This window comes from Notolepis coatsorum (genome assembly GCF_963971535.1).
Source record: "Notolepis coatsorum genome assembly, chromosome: 13".
NCBI lineage: Eukaryota > Metazoa > Chordata > Actinopteri > Aulopiformes > Paralepididae > Notolepis > Notolepis coatsorum.
Window position 1 is genome coordinate 7724611 of NC_140177.1, and position 16767 is coordinate 7741377.

General features: G+C 43.0%; 1 protein-coding gene across 1 annotated transcript; it reads right to left on the reverse strand.

Annotated features, from left to right (window-relative positions):
* Positions 1–839: 839 nt before the first annotated feature.
* On the reverse strand, positions 840–15538 carry LOC311238879 (uncharacterized protein). The gene is made up of 2 exons (XM_084327078.1): positions 13864–15538; positions 840–3235 (listed from the first exon to the last, which is right to left on the reverse strand). Exons 1-2 carry the CDS (start codon positions 15532–15534, stop codon positions 1502–1504), a joined length of 3405 nt encoding a protein of 1134 aa, XP_084183204.1. The 5' UTR covers positions 15535–15538; the 3' UTR covers positions 840–1501.
* Between the last annotated feature and the right edge of the window lie 1229 nt (positions 15539–16767).

Sequence of the window (16767 nt, forward strand, 5' to 3'; positions counted from 1 at the left end):
GACTGATCGGTACACACCGAATTCAATTTAAAATGTATTCATTCAAAATAATTTGTTCATTCGTTATTGGCCGACACTAGCAATCAGTGATCCAAATGTAAACACATGGCTCACCACCAAAAATAAGAAGAAGCCTAAGAATGGAGATACATTTTCATTCTGTAGTTGATTGACTGAGCTCTCGATACAAGAATTAACACTAGACATAGTAGACAATAGGTCATTGTATTTGTATTCTTGGCTGTAAATGTAAATTTTTTTGGTTTTGTTTACATTTGCACAACATTGGAGTACAACAGACTATATACCTACTCAACCCCCTCCAATGTAGTTTCTTCCTCTTCGGATGTATTTTTTTTTTTTATGATCTCTTTTTCTTACACTACTGTATATTTGTATGTCTTGTATGTCATAAATGTCTTAATGAATTGAAAATGGAGGACCCTGATGTAAACTAGACGAAAGACTTTCTCAGGTCTGCATCCTCTTAACAATTGTATGTATTGAGCTGTACTGTACTATATATATATCTGTACATATCCCTTACCTACTCTTAATAGTTACGCTGCTGGCCAGTATGACTTACTACCATACTGTCTTTATACCTGTATCACTGTACAATGGAAATGTTAGATTTTAACTGCATTTCTCGTGTAGCACATGGAAATAGTGAGTTCAAGTCAATTCCTTTGCGTTTTGTTCAAAGTTCTATATTGAGGTTCAGTCGGTGAAACGGCAAGTTTCAAGCAATTATCCACACGGGTCCTTCTGGGTTTAGATGTCCACGTTTATTTAGTGAGAATACAAGAACAAAAGACAAAATGCACAATATTCAATGAATGGTCATTCTTCCTAAACCAGCTCCTGTCTAGGTCTGTCTCCCTGAAAGTCTGCCACCAGAAGAACAACTCTCTCTCTCTCTCTCTCTCTCTCTCTCTCTCTCTCTCTCTCTCTCTCTCTCTAACGCAGGTGGGTCTGTTCTGAAACTAAATAGTTGCATTTACGACTGACCCATGCCCCACACATCCTGGCTGTGGGTTCAACCGAAGGCCTTGAAGATAGAAGAGTGTCCCGTATGAAGTGTCCCGGCTGCCCAGAGATAAGAGGTGAGGGAGAAGGTTATAGGCTGAATCCACCTCCCCATGGAGGTCCGGCCCCCACATTGTTACCAACCCCCCCTGGAACAGAGAGAGGAGAGACAGACCCAAATCCCACAGTAATGACCAAAATAACCAAAGGTGATAAAATACAAATAAAATGGTTGCATATTGTGGTCCAACCTACCCTGAGTATGAAAATAAAGATTTGTCCCCACATGCAAAGGAACAGAGGTGAAGATAGGAATTAAATGTGAATATGCAAATATCTAATCAAACAAACTTTACCCCGGTAGGCTAGAAACTAGAAACAAAGCTAAACATAGTGAGTGCGTGTGTGTGTGTGTGCGTGTGTGTCGCTCAGAACAATGATAGTGACTGAGTGAATGTAACTCCTAATTACCTCATCTTTCACAACTCAGCATCTTCAAGATCAATTTCAGCTCACAGAACTCAGCCTCCCCAGAGTAATAAAGCCCAAGTCCAGGATAGAGAGGCTGAGTGAATGTGGTGTTGACTCTGTGCAGGAGGGTCATGGTGTCAGAGACGCTGTAGAAGGACAGAGTACCTGCCCTGTGATCCAGGTACACTCCTATTCTGGAGGACCAGGGGCCCGGTACTGTTATGGCCTTGTTATTGTGTCTGAAGCTGTAATCACTTTGTGTGCACTCTAATGCCCAGGATTTAGAATTTAATCCAAATACACAGTCCTCCCCGCTGCCTGTTCTACTAATGTCTTTGTAGGAGGCTGCTACAGAAACCCCTTCACTCCACTCCACCTCCCAGTAACAGCGTCCAGTCAGACCTTCTCTACCCAGAACCTGACACCATTCAATAAATCTTTCTGGGTGATTAGGATATGACTGCTCTTGCTGCATCCGTGTTGCTTCTCTGTTCCCCTCAGACAAAGACATTTTTCTGTTTGCTGTGTTTGGGTCCAGTGTGATCTGAGAGGAATATTGTAAGAAGTCAGCTCTGGTCTTGGGCTCTGGTGGCAGTAAAACATTAATAACTGCATTCACTGTTGTTGAGATTCTGGGCCACTGCTCTTTCAGAACGTCCTCTAGTTTGTCTCTCAGCTCAGACACGACCTCAGTCACATCTGCAAAGTACAGGAGAGGAAGAAGGACACTGATGCTGGGTGGGTCTGTAGACTCACTGGGACTGGAGAGGGGGGGGTAACTCTGTAGAAAGTGGATGTGGTCCTCTGTGTGTGAGAGCTGCTCCAGCTCAGTGGCTCTCCTCCTCAGGTCTGCTATCTCCTGCTCCAGTCTCTTCTGCACTTCTTCAGCCTGAGTCACTGTGGTCCTCTGTTGGGCTCTGATGACCTTCTTCAGCTCAGAGCGCCTCGTCTCCAAGGAGCGTATCAGCTCAGTAAAGACTCTCCCACTGTCCTTCACTGCTTTATCAGCAGAGCGATTGAGAGAATCAACAGCCTGTTTGGCCTCTTTGAGTCGCTTCTGTCTCTCCTGGACTCTCTGGTGGACTTTCTGCTGACTCGTGCCAAGCTCTTTCTGTCTCTCCGTCCTTTCTGCTGCAGCTGAGACTGTATCATGGCCTTTATGTTCATACATGGAACACAAATTACAGATACACTGCTGATCAGTACGACAGAAAACATCCAGAATCCTGTCATGACGAGAGCAGATGTTCTCCTGAAGCCGTGTGGAGGCTTTGACCAGCTTGTGTTTCTTAAAGGTATCAGATTGATAGTGAGGCTGGAGGTGAGTTTCACAGTAAGAAGCCAGACATACCAGGCAGGACTTGAGGGCTTTCTGCTTTCTCCCAGTGCAGACATCACAGGCCACGTCTCCAGGTCCAGCATAACAGTGATCAGGAGGAGCAGCTTGGAGTCCTGTCTTCACTAGTTCTTCTATCATTTCAGCCATTATATTGTTTTTTTTCATAACAGGCCTCGGAGTAAAAGTCTCCCTGCACTGGGGACATTTGTAGATCCCCGTCTGATCACTGTGATCCCAGCAGTCTGTAATACAGCCCATACAGTAGCTGTGTCCACAGGGAATAGTTACCGGATCCTTCAGTAGATCCAGACAGAGAGAACAGCAGAACTGGTCCTCCATTACTGAAACATGGTCCGGGTCCCGGTACATATCAACTCCTTGCTGCGCCATTTTATTCTACAAAGACAACGTCACTCTTAAGTTTTGTTTTCTCAGGAAGAGTGATCGTGTGTTTGGTGAGAGTGGGCGGTGCTTCCTGGCTGTAGAGTGAACTCTGAACCCGTCACGGGGTGGGAGGTGCTTCCTGGTTCTAGCTGTTCAGGGGAGGAGTCGCTTTAAAGAGACAGTGTCTATTTTACTGTGAATCATTAGAAGATGTTTTTTTTTTTACATAGTTCAGGACTATCGTCATCAACTACCTCTAATTAGCTTACTTTGTCAAGGAAACCCCACTAAAACTCATAAGCACAAAGAGAGACATAGAGAAAATGGTAAACATACTGAATAAAACACTTTATTTCTCTCTCTCTCTCACACACATTTCTTCAATGTTGTGAAAGACACACACACACACACACTTTCTCTCTCTCTCTCTCATTTACTCTCATTCTCTCCTCTCTTGCTTTCTCTTTCTCTCACACGCCCTCTTTCTCCCCCCTCTCTCTCTCTCCCTCTCTCTCTCTCTCTCATCTTTCACTGATTTGATTGACTGATTTGTTTGAAGGCTGGTGAAAGAACCTGACTTCATTGCTGGGCATTAGTGTCAAAGTACATCTGCAGTAATTCTCATTTCATGAGCAAAGTTATATATATATATATGAAATGATAATGCAATGAACAAAAAAAAAAACCATGATTACAGTTGTTAATAGGATATCTAGATAATAACTTGATGTTACCACATTTAGATTAGTAAATAGGTACAATGTGACGGAAAGGTTATCTATGTCCATCTGTGTTAAATCTCTGTTCAGCTTTGACTAGTTAATATGATCAACCAGTGAACTGAGCTCAGACACTATAGGCTACAGTCTGTGTGTCTCTTTAACAACGAACCAAGTTGAGGACATGTGACCATGGCCTTCTCTCCAGTTAAGACATAACAAAGGCTCTTGAGCCCATCTTGTTATTCATTCTAACTGGGGCATAATTCTCGTTTACCTTTCTGTCATATCTGGTGTCTAATGTACGTCATTTCAATGATGTATTTAATGTGTGTCCGACCAAAAGCTCTGGGTCACTTTCTGGTCAGACGCTTGTGTGTACACATGTGTGTCTCTTTATAAACTGATCTCTGTGGAAGCACAGATGTTAAACTATGTTCTATGTTTTTATATACAAATGCGTTTGGCCTTTATTTTTTTAACTTTTTACTGTACGGAGCACAATCTCAGGGGGCCTGTTAGCATCGTCCTCACAGTGGGGGGGGGGGGGGGGGGGGCAGGGAGGTGGGGCCTGTTAGCACCGTCCTCACAGTGGGGGGGGGGGGGGGGGGGGGGGGCAGGGAGGTGGGGGCCTGTTAGCATCGTCCTCACAGTGGGGGGGGGGGGGGGGGGGGGTTAGGGAGCGCTAACGGCAGCAGAACTCCAGAACTACCAGGACCGTCTGATCACAGAGTGTGTCTGACTCCCACCTAAACGGACCACAGCGTATAGAACATGTGACGTATATCACGCCACACGTACAGTACCTTATGCATACTGCACCTGTGTATACTGTAGAGTATATATTTAGATTCTAGTGTCTATTGTAAGCATTTTTATTGTAATGCATAATATAACTGACGGGGCAGACAGACCCTCACCTGCACCTCGATCACACGGCCTACTTGCTCATATGAGTATACTCAGAGTTAATTATACTGTTATTTACATTTTTACATTTACATTTAGTCATTTAGCTGAAACGCTTTTATCCAAAGCGACTTACAAGTTCTGTACGACAATAAGTCATCAGGAAGGAAGGGCACAACTCTATCAGCTGAGTAACAATGTTAACAGTGTAGGTTCGTTTATTAGGACAAGTGCATGACAGTAAGGTTAGTTAGGGTTAGATATCTTTTTTATTTTATTTCAGATAATGGTTGAAGAAGTGCGTCTTTAGTCGACGGCGAAAGATTGGACGTGTTTCGGCTGTCCTAACTGGGGTGGGTAGTTCATTCCACCATTGTGGGGCGAGGACTGAGAATAGGCGGCTTCTCCTTGATGACCCTCCCGGAGCTGGGATAGGAGCGGGTCTGAGATGGCCAGAAGATGCAGAGCGTAGGGGTCTTGGGTTATATTGTTTACACTGCCTGTTTGTACTTTTCTACTGTACTATCATTTTATTACCTGTGTCATGTCTTCTACTACGACCATGTGCCTGTACCCCCCCCCCTGCTGCTATGATGCCTGAACAAGGGGATCAATAAAGGAATCTCTGATCTTATCTTAGTAGGGAGCCCACTTTTGAAAACGGTTGTACTGATTGTACGACGCAGTGATTCAACCACAGAGGACACTGTTGACACTTTCCCCCGGATCTGCCCCAGGAGTTTCATCCAGACAGGGAGCCTGTCCCACTGTCACCATGGAGACCACAAGTGTCTCACTGCAACTGGGAAGTATTTGTGAGTCAGTCCTTGAACCACGTATCTCCTTTATGCTTTATATTTTTCAGAGTATAATATGAGTGTTTAATATCTGTTTTTTTTTTAATGCATTTTTTTAGATTTGATCAAATCCACTCATTTATTTTGCTGCTATCTTTCATATACAGAGAGTTTATTGGGAAAAACTCACTTCATCGTACTTGGTCATTACACACATCTTTATCTTACAGACAGTATCAGGAGGGAGATAGATTCAGGTAAGCTGTGTGGGCTAGTTCTTCTAGACCTACAGAAGGCTTTCGACACAGTGAACCATGACATACTGCTCTCCAAGCTTAAGGCCTTGGGTATGTCTGAGACAGTGGTCAGATGGTTCTCTTCCTACCTTGCTGATAGGGTGCAGCGGGTTGAGGTCAGTGGCACTATGTCAGAGGCCAAGCCCATTGTATGTGGGGTCCCACAAGGAAGCGTGCTAGGACCTCTCCTTTTTTTACTGTACATAAATGACATGTCAGCAGCATGCTCATGTAACTTGTTTTTATTTGCAGATGACTCAGCCCTGCTAGTCTCACACAAGGATCAGAATACACTAGAACAGATGCTAGGTGAAGAACTTGCAGGGGTCAGCAGGTGGCTTTCGGACAACAGGCTTTCTCTTCACCTAGGTAAAACAGAGGCAGTACTATTAGCCTCCAAGCCCAAGCTCAGGAAAGCATGGGAGTTTAATATCCAGCTAGGAGCTGTAACCCTAAAACAGCAAAAAAAAGCGAAGTATCTAGGCTGTATGATAGACGGGAGCCTAGATGGGGAGGCTATGGCCTCCCAAGTACTGGGCAAAGTCAACGCCCACAACAGGTACCTAGCTAGGAAAGCTAACCTCCTTGGCAGAGATAGCCTCAGGCTATTAGCAAATAGCCTAGTACTCTGCCACTTTGACTATGGTAGCGTATCGTGGTTCGAGGGCCTGACAGTGAACATAAAAAAGAAGCTTCAGGTTTCCCAAAATAAGCTAGTAAGGGTGGTAATGGGTCTTGGCCCTCGCACCCACATAGGGAGGAGTCACTTCCAGGAGCTAAACTGGCTTCCTGTGGAGGCCAGAGTTACCCAGCTCAGACTGAACATAGTGCACAATATTATAAACCAAAGGTCCCCTAGATACCTCCAAAACTACTTCACCCCGGTCAACGAATCCCACAACCACAGAACTAGAGCAAGCATAGCAAACCTGAAGCCTGCTTCTTTCCGATCCAAACTGGGCCAATGCTCCCTTACTTTCTCTGGAGCCCAGGATTGGAACAAGCTGCCTCTCCCCATCAAGCAGAGCTTTAGCCTCCAGAGCTTCAAGAGAAGCGTCAGGAAGTGGCTCATGGACAGAATAGAAGAATAGCCCCCTATAGTTGGAATGGGTTTCCAATCAGTTTTTAGTTATTGTGGGGTATACAATTTTAGCGATAGGTTAGTCTTTTAATGTTTTAAATGTATGAGTGTTGTGTTATTGTCGTGTTTTTTTGTTGTGGCCTAACAGCCCTGGGACCATGACGGAAATAAGGGTTTTACTCTTTCTCATGTTATCCTTTGGATCCTTGTTGTGTGTTTTTAATCCATCAATAAAATAAAATAAAATAAAATCACGTATGTGCTGTAATAGCCAATTTCATGTCTCTTCCCCTTCTCATATAGTTTATGACTATAGTTTATGACTGCTATCCTTAAGTGGCAGGTCTCTTACCCTGACAGGTATTTTCACGGCCCTTATCAATACACGTAAGTCATGTCCCACATTCATACATGTGGGAGAAAACAGCAGTGTTCCTGTTGATTCTCTCCAAACGTGACAATCTGTCTTCAGACATAGTATACTCTTCAACAGATAAAGCTGAAATATACCAGCCGTACCTACTGTCATTTCTGCAGGGTTTGGGTAACGTTACGGTGACATTGCTATTACATTCTACTCCATGTGTGTATTTGTCTATTTACACACCCTCAGCGCAATGTCCATCTCTCCAAGATGTACACATGACTCCCTCTCTCCCTCTGGACAAAGGTGAAGGTCACTCTGTTTAGTTCACTTCCACGGGCACATAGGACTGGCACACGGAGACGGGGGAGGGGAGGTGTTCTGTTCAGGCCTCAGCGTCTCAGCTGACCAAGCTGTCTCTGCTGTAACGCTGTAACGCTGTACTGTAACCCTTTCACTACCACACTACAGAAGGTTAACCCTTTCACTGCGACAATACAGAAGGTTAACCCTTTCACTGTGACAATACAGAAGGTTAACCCTTTCACTGCCACACGACAAAGGGTTAACCCTTTCACTACCACACTACAGAAGGTCAACCCTTTACTATCACACTACAGACCGTCTGTAGTGTGATAGTAAAGGGTTAACCTTCTGTATTGTGGTAGTGAAAGGGGTAACTATCAGCCTCAGCTTTAATCTTTGTTTCAACCTATTCTCCACGTGTGTGCACAGACACACACACACACACACACACATACACATGGGGGCGACAGTGGTTCAGGAGGTAGAGCAGTCGTCTGGTAATCCGGAGGTTCATGGTTCGATCCCCGCTCCTCCACCATCGGTGTGTAAATGTGTGAGTGAATGGGTAAAATGTGAGGAACAAATTGTAAAGCGCTTTAAAAATACACACATATACAGTATACAATACCCACATTTTCATGGGCATGTCATATCACTGGCTATATGACCATAATGTCCTGGCTTTCCCCTTCACTCATTGACAGAGGTTATTAAAGCGATGACTTACCTAGCTCTAACCTAAACACACACACCAAAGATATCACTTCCAACCCCCAACATTACCCTTCATTGGGCAAAGTGCTCAGACTGATCGAAGGAAATGTGATGACACTTCAGAGCCAATAGGAGAGATTGAGCCAAGGCCTATGGCTCTTATAAAGGTTAAGTCTGCCCCCTTGTGACATAAATGATGTACAACACCAGTATTCTTAGATAAATGGGCTACATGTTTTTGTTTAGAACTCTTTTTTTCAATAGGGTCCAGCTGCATCCCCGGAGATTGTTCGCTCACGGGCAACTTCCGCCAGCCACACTACATTTCTGCCGCTGACAGAACACGCGCTGATTGGCGGAAAGTACGGAAGTATCTCTAAGTACGTCTGACGTACCTCGAAGTACGTCTGACGTATCTCTACGTTAGCGAACGTTAATTGAACGTCAAAAGCAGATGCAGTTAGTTAGCAACAAAGATGGAGAAATGCAATTACAAGGTAAGCCTTATTATTACCTTGTATTCATAAGATAAGATAAATTCAGCAGCATGGGGACGGGGGAGGGGAGGTACAGGTAGTAGAAGACATAGAGGTACAGGTCACATAATTATAGTACAGCATGGGGAGGGGGAGGGGAGGTACAGGTAGTAGAAGACATAGAGGTACAGGTCACATAATTATAGTACAGCATGGGGAGGGGAGGTACAGGTAGTAGAAGACATAGAGGTATACAGGTCACATAATTATAGTACAGCATGGGGAGGGGAGGTACAGGTAGTAGAAGACATAGAGGTACAGGTCACATAATTATAGTACAGTGGAGAAGTAAAAATAGAATAAAAAGGCAGTGTAAACAATATACAATATTATTAACTCTGGACATGTGCATATGAGCAACAAGGTGCGAGATGAGGGTATGTATATCAGTTATTTTGCCCTACAATAAATATAGTATGTATATCAGTTATTTTGCCCTACAATAAATATAGTTGGAATATATAATCTATAGTCTAAATCTAATCCTAAATTATCTAATTATCACGGTTGTGTTTGGATATAGAGAGATCGAGAGAGAGGGAGGAAGCGCTGCCTGGCAGGAACCATGACACTAATAATCTAAATGCTAAACGCATACAACTGGACACCATGTGCAAAGTGACTGTTTATGTCTTTTTGTTAGATTTTCTATGTCAGTAATGCATATGTAGCATGGTGTTTGTGTCTGGGTGATTATCTGTTCTTGAGAAGTGTTTTTGCAATTTGTGAGATTACGTTTAGGTGTGGCAGAGCCTGTGTGGTTTCTAAGGGGATTATTGGTGATTACTACTGGTTGCTACATGGTTAGTTGGTGATTAATTATCACAAATCTTAATTAACCAAAATATCCCAAAATATCCCCTCCCCTCCCCTTAAGACGGTCCTGCAGAAAGCACCTCGACCACAACCGAGCTTCATGGATGAGGTGAACTTCATCCTCAAGGTGCTATTCCCGGAGGTAGGCCTAACTATTTCATTGTTGTTTTTGTGTGTGTTCCTGCTCCTGCACTATCCTAAGAATACATTGTAGTATTTCCTGAACATACACCTACCATGGTGCTACTTGTGTACAGACCTGTGTATAATAACTTGCTGTCCTACACAGGTATAACATTATATTTTAATTATATTTGTTTTTCTAAACGTATCCTTTTTCTTTTGGTAGTCCATCATACAGGCGCTGGCTGTTCTGAAGACGGTCTCACTGCAGGAAGCAGAACAGGTCTTCCTCTCTGGTCCCGTTTACGATCGCAGGTAAGAATCGAGAACGTACATTTTTCACACATTGCAATACAATATTTCTGTTTACCCAACAGTGATATGTTTTGGTTTTTAACTTGGTGGTACATTATCTTACTGCTAATTCTATGATAATTTTGTATTTTTCTATTTATTACTAATAATAATTATATAATTGTGTATGTATTGTATTCATTATTATATTATGCATGTATCTTTTGTGACGCAATTCGAGATGACTTCTAATAAAGTGCTATATAAATAAAATTTATTATGTTGTCCTTTTGTATTGTTTCAGTGAGGTGGAGGAATTTGACCGGAGGATAAACAAACAAATGAAGAAGGAAGGGAGACCATTTTGGACCATTTGGTAGGTAGTGCTTTTGCCTACTTCCTTCACAATCATAGGTTTGAATATCAGCTTAGGCCATGTTGTTATGCGTGCCAAGTTGTGTGTTGGGTCCACTTCAGATTTATGATAACCTTTTAAGAATGTGGAGATGTCCCTGCCCTTTCTCAACCTCAGTTTGATCTGTGGTGATGAGCGGCCAATTTCTTGTGTGCAACATAAATATTACTTGTCCTATTATTGTCCCTTATTTGAAGAGATTAATGCAAGAGCTGTACTGGCCTAACAGAAATTATGTTTGTGCTTTCTTCTAGATAACGCCTTCAACCATCATTTGGCCATGGGACTGGTTCTCGGCAATGGAAATATTTTTTTTTTTACAAATAGCTAAAAACACTGTCGACTGATTTCTTCTGCAGTTTATTATTGCATTTACATGTTGAAATAACCATCGCTTAGATCAATAACACTTGTGTTACCTAAAAGCTGTAAATAGTTATGTAATGCCATTAGATTTGAAATGCATTTTAGCATTACAACCCAATAACTGAACTATGTTTGTATTTGTTACACCTTATCCTCAGTATTTTGAGACACTGGGTAACACCATTAACCTCTCATCTAGGGACATCTATGGATCTCAGGTATGGACAAATCCATTATTGGAATACAGGTAGGTACAGAGCAAACGCTGTCTGATTGACAGGACTCCCTGGAAGAAGAGATCTTGTATCTCAATGGGACATTCCTGGATAAATAAAGGATAAATAAATTGATTGATTGATTGAAAACTTTATTTAACAGATTGCAGAATGGGTACAATACAGTACAGCTCAATATATACAATTGTTAAGGGGATGCAGACCAGAAAAAGACTGTCGTCTTGTTTACATCAGGGTCCCCCATTTTCAATTCATCATAACATATATGACATACACGACATACAGATAGACAGTACTGCTACATCATTCTATACATTTATGACATACCAGATTTGCAAATACAGTATTGTTTGTGATACAAAAAGAGTCCAGAAAAGAGAGTATATACATTTGACGTAGAAACTGTACATTGGAGGAGGTTGGGTAGGTGGGGGGGGGACTGTACATTGGAGGTGGTTGGGGGGGGGGGGGGGGGGGTCGGGTAGGAGGGGTGGGTGGGTGGGGGACACTGTACAACTGTACAAGCAAAACTGTACATTGGAATATTGACAAAACCATACTTGGTAATTTACTGTACATTGGAGGGGGTTGGGTTACAACACAGGAGCAGAGTATAAACAGTTTATTTCATGCGGATATGATCTGTAATACCTGATCGATACAATATCTACTAACCTGATCAATAAAGGATATTCCTACCTGATCGATATATGTTCGGTAACTTACTTTTATGTTCGGTAACTAACTTTAATCAGAGCAGCATGACTGGACCACATACCACTTTAACATAACCTTTAATCAGAGCAGCATAACTGGACCACATCCCACTTTAACATAACCTGTAGAGGTCAATGGATCAAGGCTTGAATGCTCCCAAGCACTGGAATACACAAACGTCATGTAGAATGTGTACTTTTACTCCTGAATCCAATGTAGTGAAGCCTTGGCTTCAGTTTGTCTCAATGGCATAGCAGCCAGACATGACTACCTCCCTCCATTCAACACTTATGACTGGACCTGAGTGAGTGGGCTGAGGAGAGGGAAGTCATGAGGATAATAACAGGCAGCACGGCTCATTTCAGGGAACTCAGACTGATCGGTACACACAGAATTTAATTTAAAGTGTATTCATTCAAAATAATTTGTTCATTCGTTATTGGCCGACACTAGCAATCAGTGATCCAAATGTAAACACATGGCCCACCACCAAAAATAAGAAGAAGCCTATGAATGGAGATACATTTTCATTCTGTAGTTGATTGACTGAGCTCTCGATACAAGGATTAACACTAGACATAGTAGACAATAGGTCATTGTATTTGTATTCTTGGCTGTAAATGTAAATTTTTTTGGTTTTGTTTACATTTGTACAATATTGGAGTACAACAGACTATATGCCTACTCAACCCCCTCCAATGTAGTTTCTTCCTCTTCGGATGTATATATTTTTCTATGATCTCTTTTTCTTACACTACTGTATATTTGTATGTCTTGTATGTCATAAATGGAATGGATTGAAAATGGAGGACCCTGATGTAAACTAGACAAAAGTCTTCTTTACATATCTGTATATATATATATATATATATCTGTACATATCCCTTACCTACTCTTACTAGTTACGCTGCTGGCCAGTATGACTTACTACCATACTGTCTTTATACCTGTATCACTGTACAATGGAAATGTTAGATTTTAACTGCATTTCTCGTGTAGCACATGGAAATAGTGAGTTCAAGTCAATTCCTTTGCGTTTTGTTCAAAGTTCTATATTGAGGTTCAGTCGGTGAAACGGCAAGTTTCAAGCAAATATCCACACGGGTCCTTCTGGGTTTAGATGTCCACGTTTATTTAGTAAGAATACAAGAACAAAAGACAAAATGCACAATATTCAATGAATGGTCATTCTTCCTAAACCAGCTCCTGTCTAGGTCTGTCTCCCTGAAAGTCTGCCACCAGAAGAACACAACTCTCTCTCTCTAACGCAGATGGGTCTGTTCTGAAACTAAATAGTTGCATTTACGACTGACCCATGCCCCACACATCCTGGCTGTGGGTTCAACCGAAGGCCTTGAAGATAGAAGAGTGTCCCGTATGAAGTGTCCCGGCTGCCCAGAGATAAGAGGTGAGGGAGAAGGTTATAGGCTGAATCCACCTCCCCATGGAGGTCCGGCCCCCACATTGTTACCAACCCCCCCTGGAACAGAGAGAGGAGGGACAGACCCAAATCCCACAGTAATGACCAAAATAACCAAAGGTGATAAAATACAAATACAATGGTTGCATATTGTGGTCCAACCTACCCTGAGTATGACAATAAAGATTTTTACTTCCCCACATGCAAAGGAACAGAGGTATTGAGGATAGGAATTAAATATGTGAATATGCAAATATCCAACCAAACAAACTTTACCCCGGTAGGCTAGAAACTAGAAACAAAGCAAAACATAGTGTGTGTGTGTGTGTGTGTGTGTGTGTGTGTGTGTGTGTGTGTGTGTGTGTGTGTGTGTGTGTGTGTGTGTGTGTGTGTGTGTGTCGCTCAGAACAATGATAGAGTGACTGAGTGAATGTAACTCCTAATTACCTCATCTTTCACAACTCAGCATCTTCAAGATCAATTTAAATCCCAAACCCTGGGTAGAGGAGCTGTGAATGTCACTGATCTCTACTTCAGCTCACAGAACTCAGCCTCCCCAGAGCGTAAAAAAAGCCCAAGTCCAGGATAGAGAGGCTGAGTGAATGTGGTGTTGACTCTGTGCAGGAGGGTCATGGTGTCAGAGACGCTGTAGAAGGACAGAGTACCTGCCCTGTGATCCAGGTACACTCCTATTCTGGAGGACCAGGGGCCCGGTACTGTGATCCTCTTGTTCTTGTGGAGGAAGCTGTAATCTCTTTGTCTGCACAATAAAGCCCAGGATTTAGAATTGAATCCAAATACACAGTCCTCCCTCGTGCCTGTTCTACTAATGTCTTTGTAGGAGGCTGCTACAGAAACCCCTCCACCACTCCACTCCACCTCCCAGTAACAGCGTCCAGTCAGACCTTCTCTACCCAGAACCTGACGCATAAATCTTTCTGGGTGATTAGGATATGACTGCTTTTGCTGCATCAGTGTTGCTTTTCTGTTCCCCTCAGACAAAGACAGACGTGTGTGTGTTGTGTTTGGGTCCAGTGTGATCTGAGAGGAATATTGTAAGAAGTCAGCTCTGGTCTTGGGCTCTGGTGGCAGTAAAACATTAATAACTGCATTCACTGTTGTTGAGATTCTGGGCCACTGCTCTTTCAGAACGTCCTCTAGTTTGTCTCTCAGCTCAGACACAACCTCAGTCACATCTGCAAAGTACAGGAGAGGAAGGACACTGATGCTGGGTGAGTCTGTAGACTCACTGGGACTGGAGAGGGGGGGGTAACTCTGTAGAAAGTGGATGTGGTCCTCTGTGTGTGAGAGCTGCTCCAGCTCAGTGGCTCTCCTCCTCAGGTCCGCTATCTCCTGCTCCAGTCTCTTCTGCACTTCTTCAGCCTGAGTCACTGTGGTCCTCTGTTGGGCTCTGATGACCTTCTTCAGCTCAGAGCGCCTCGTCTCCAAGGAGCGTATCAGCTCAGTAAAGACTCTCCCACTGTCCTTCACTGCTTTATCAGCAGAGCGATTGAGAGAATCAACAGCCTGTTTGGCCTCTTTGAGTCGCTTTTCTCTCTCCTGGACTCTCTGGTGGACTTTCTGCTGACTCATGCCAAGCTCTTTCTGTCTCTCCGTCCTTTCTGCTGCAGCTGAGACTGTATCATGGCCTTTATGTTCATCCATGGAACACAAATAACAGATGCACTGCTGATCAGTACGACAGAAAACATCCAGAATCCTGTCATGACGAGAGCAGATGTTCTCCTGAAGCCGTGTGGAGGCTTTGACCAGCTTGTGTTTCTTAAAGGTATCAGATTGATAGTGAGGCTGGAGGTGAGTTTCACAGTAAGAAGCCAGACATACCAGGCAGGACTTGAGGGCTTTCTGCTTTCTCCCAGTGCAGACATCACAGGCCACGTCTCCAGGTCCAGCATAACAGTGATCAGGAGGAGCAGCTTGGAGTCCTGTCTTCATTAGTTGTTCTATCACTTCAGCCAGCATGTTGCTTTTCTTCAGAACAGGCCTGGGAGTAAAAGTCTCCCTGCACTGGGGACATGTGTAGATCCCCGTCTGATCACCGTGATCCCAGCAGTCTGTAATACAGCCCATACAGTAGCTGTGTCCACAGGGAATAGTTACCGGATCCTTCAGTAGATCCAGACAGAGAGAACAGCAGAACTGGTCCTCCATTACTGAAACATGGTCCGGGTCCCGGTACATATCAACTCCTTGTTGCGCCATTTTATTCTACAAAGACAACGACACCCTAAGTTTTGTTTTCTCAGGCAGAGTGATCGTGTGTGCTTCCTGGTTATAGAGTGAACTCTGATCATGTGGGTGGGAGGTGCTTCCTGGTTCTAGCTGTTCAGGGGAGGAGTCGCTTTAAAGAGACAGTGTCTATTTTACTGTGATTCATAGAAAGATGTTTTTCTTTACATAGTTCAGGACTTTCTATCGTCATCAACTACCTGTAATTAGTGTCAATTATAACGCACTAAAACTCATAAGCACAAAGAAAGACATAGAGAAAATGGTAAACATACTCAATAAAACACTTTATTTCTCTCTCTCTCTCTCTCTCTCTCTCTCTCTCTCTCTCTCTCTCTCTCTCTCTCTCTCACACACACATTTCTTCAATGTTGTCAAAGACACACACACACACACACACACACACACTTTCTCTCTCTCTCTCATTTACTCTCATTCTCTCCTCTCTTGCTTTCTCTTTCTCTCACACTCCCCTTTTCTCCTCTCTTGCTCTCTCTCATCTTTCACTGATTTGATTGACTGATTTGTTCGAAGGCTGTGAAAGACCTTGACTTCATTGCTGGACATTAGTGTCAAAGTACATCTGCAGTCATTCTCATTTCATGAGCAAAGTTGTATATATATATATGAAATGATAATGCAATGAACACATATAAAACCCATGACTACATTTGTTTTTCTTCATACTTTATTGTGTCAATAAAGTCACTCTACATTTAGAGTACACACACATATACATAGTCACACATACAGGAAGAGTGATCGTGTGTTTGGTAAGAGTGGGAGGTGCTTCCTGGTTGTAGAATGAACTCTGAGCGCGTCACGGGGTGGGAGGTGCTTCCTGGTTCTAGCTGTTCAGGGGAGGAGTCGCTTTAAAGAGACAGTGTCTATTTTACTGTGATTCATAGATAGAAGATGTTTTTTTTTTACATAGTTCAGGACTATCGTCATCAACTACCTCTAATTAGCTTACTTTGTCAAGGAAACCCCACTAAAACTAATAAGCACAAAGAGAGACATAGAGAAAATGGTAAACATACTGAATAAAACACTTTATTTCTCTCTCTCTCACACACACATTTCTTCAATGTTGTGAAAGACACACACACACACACACTTTCTCTCTCTCTCTCATTTACTCTCATTCTCTCCTCTCTTGCTTTCTCTTTCTCTCACACTCCCTCT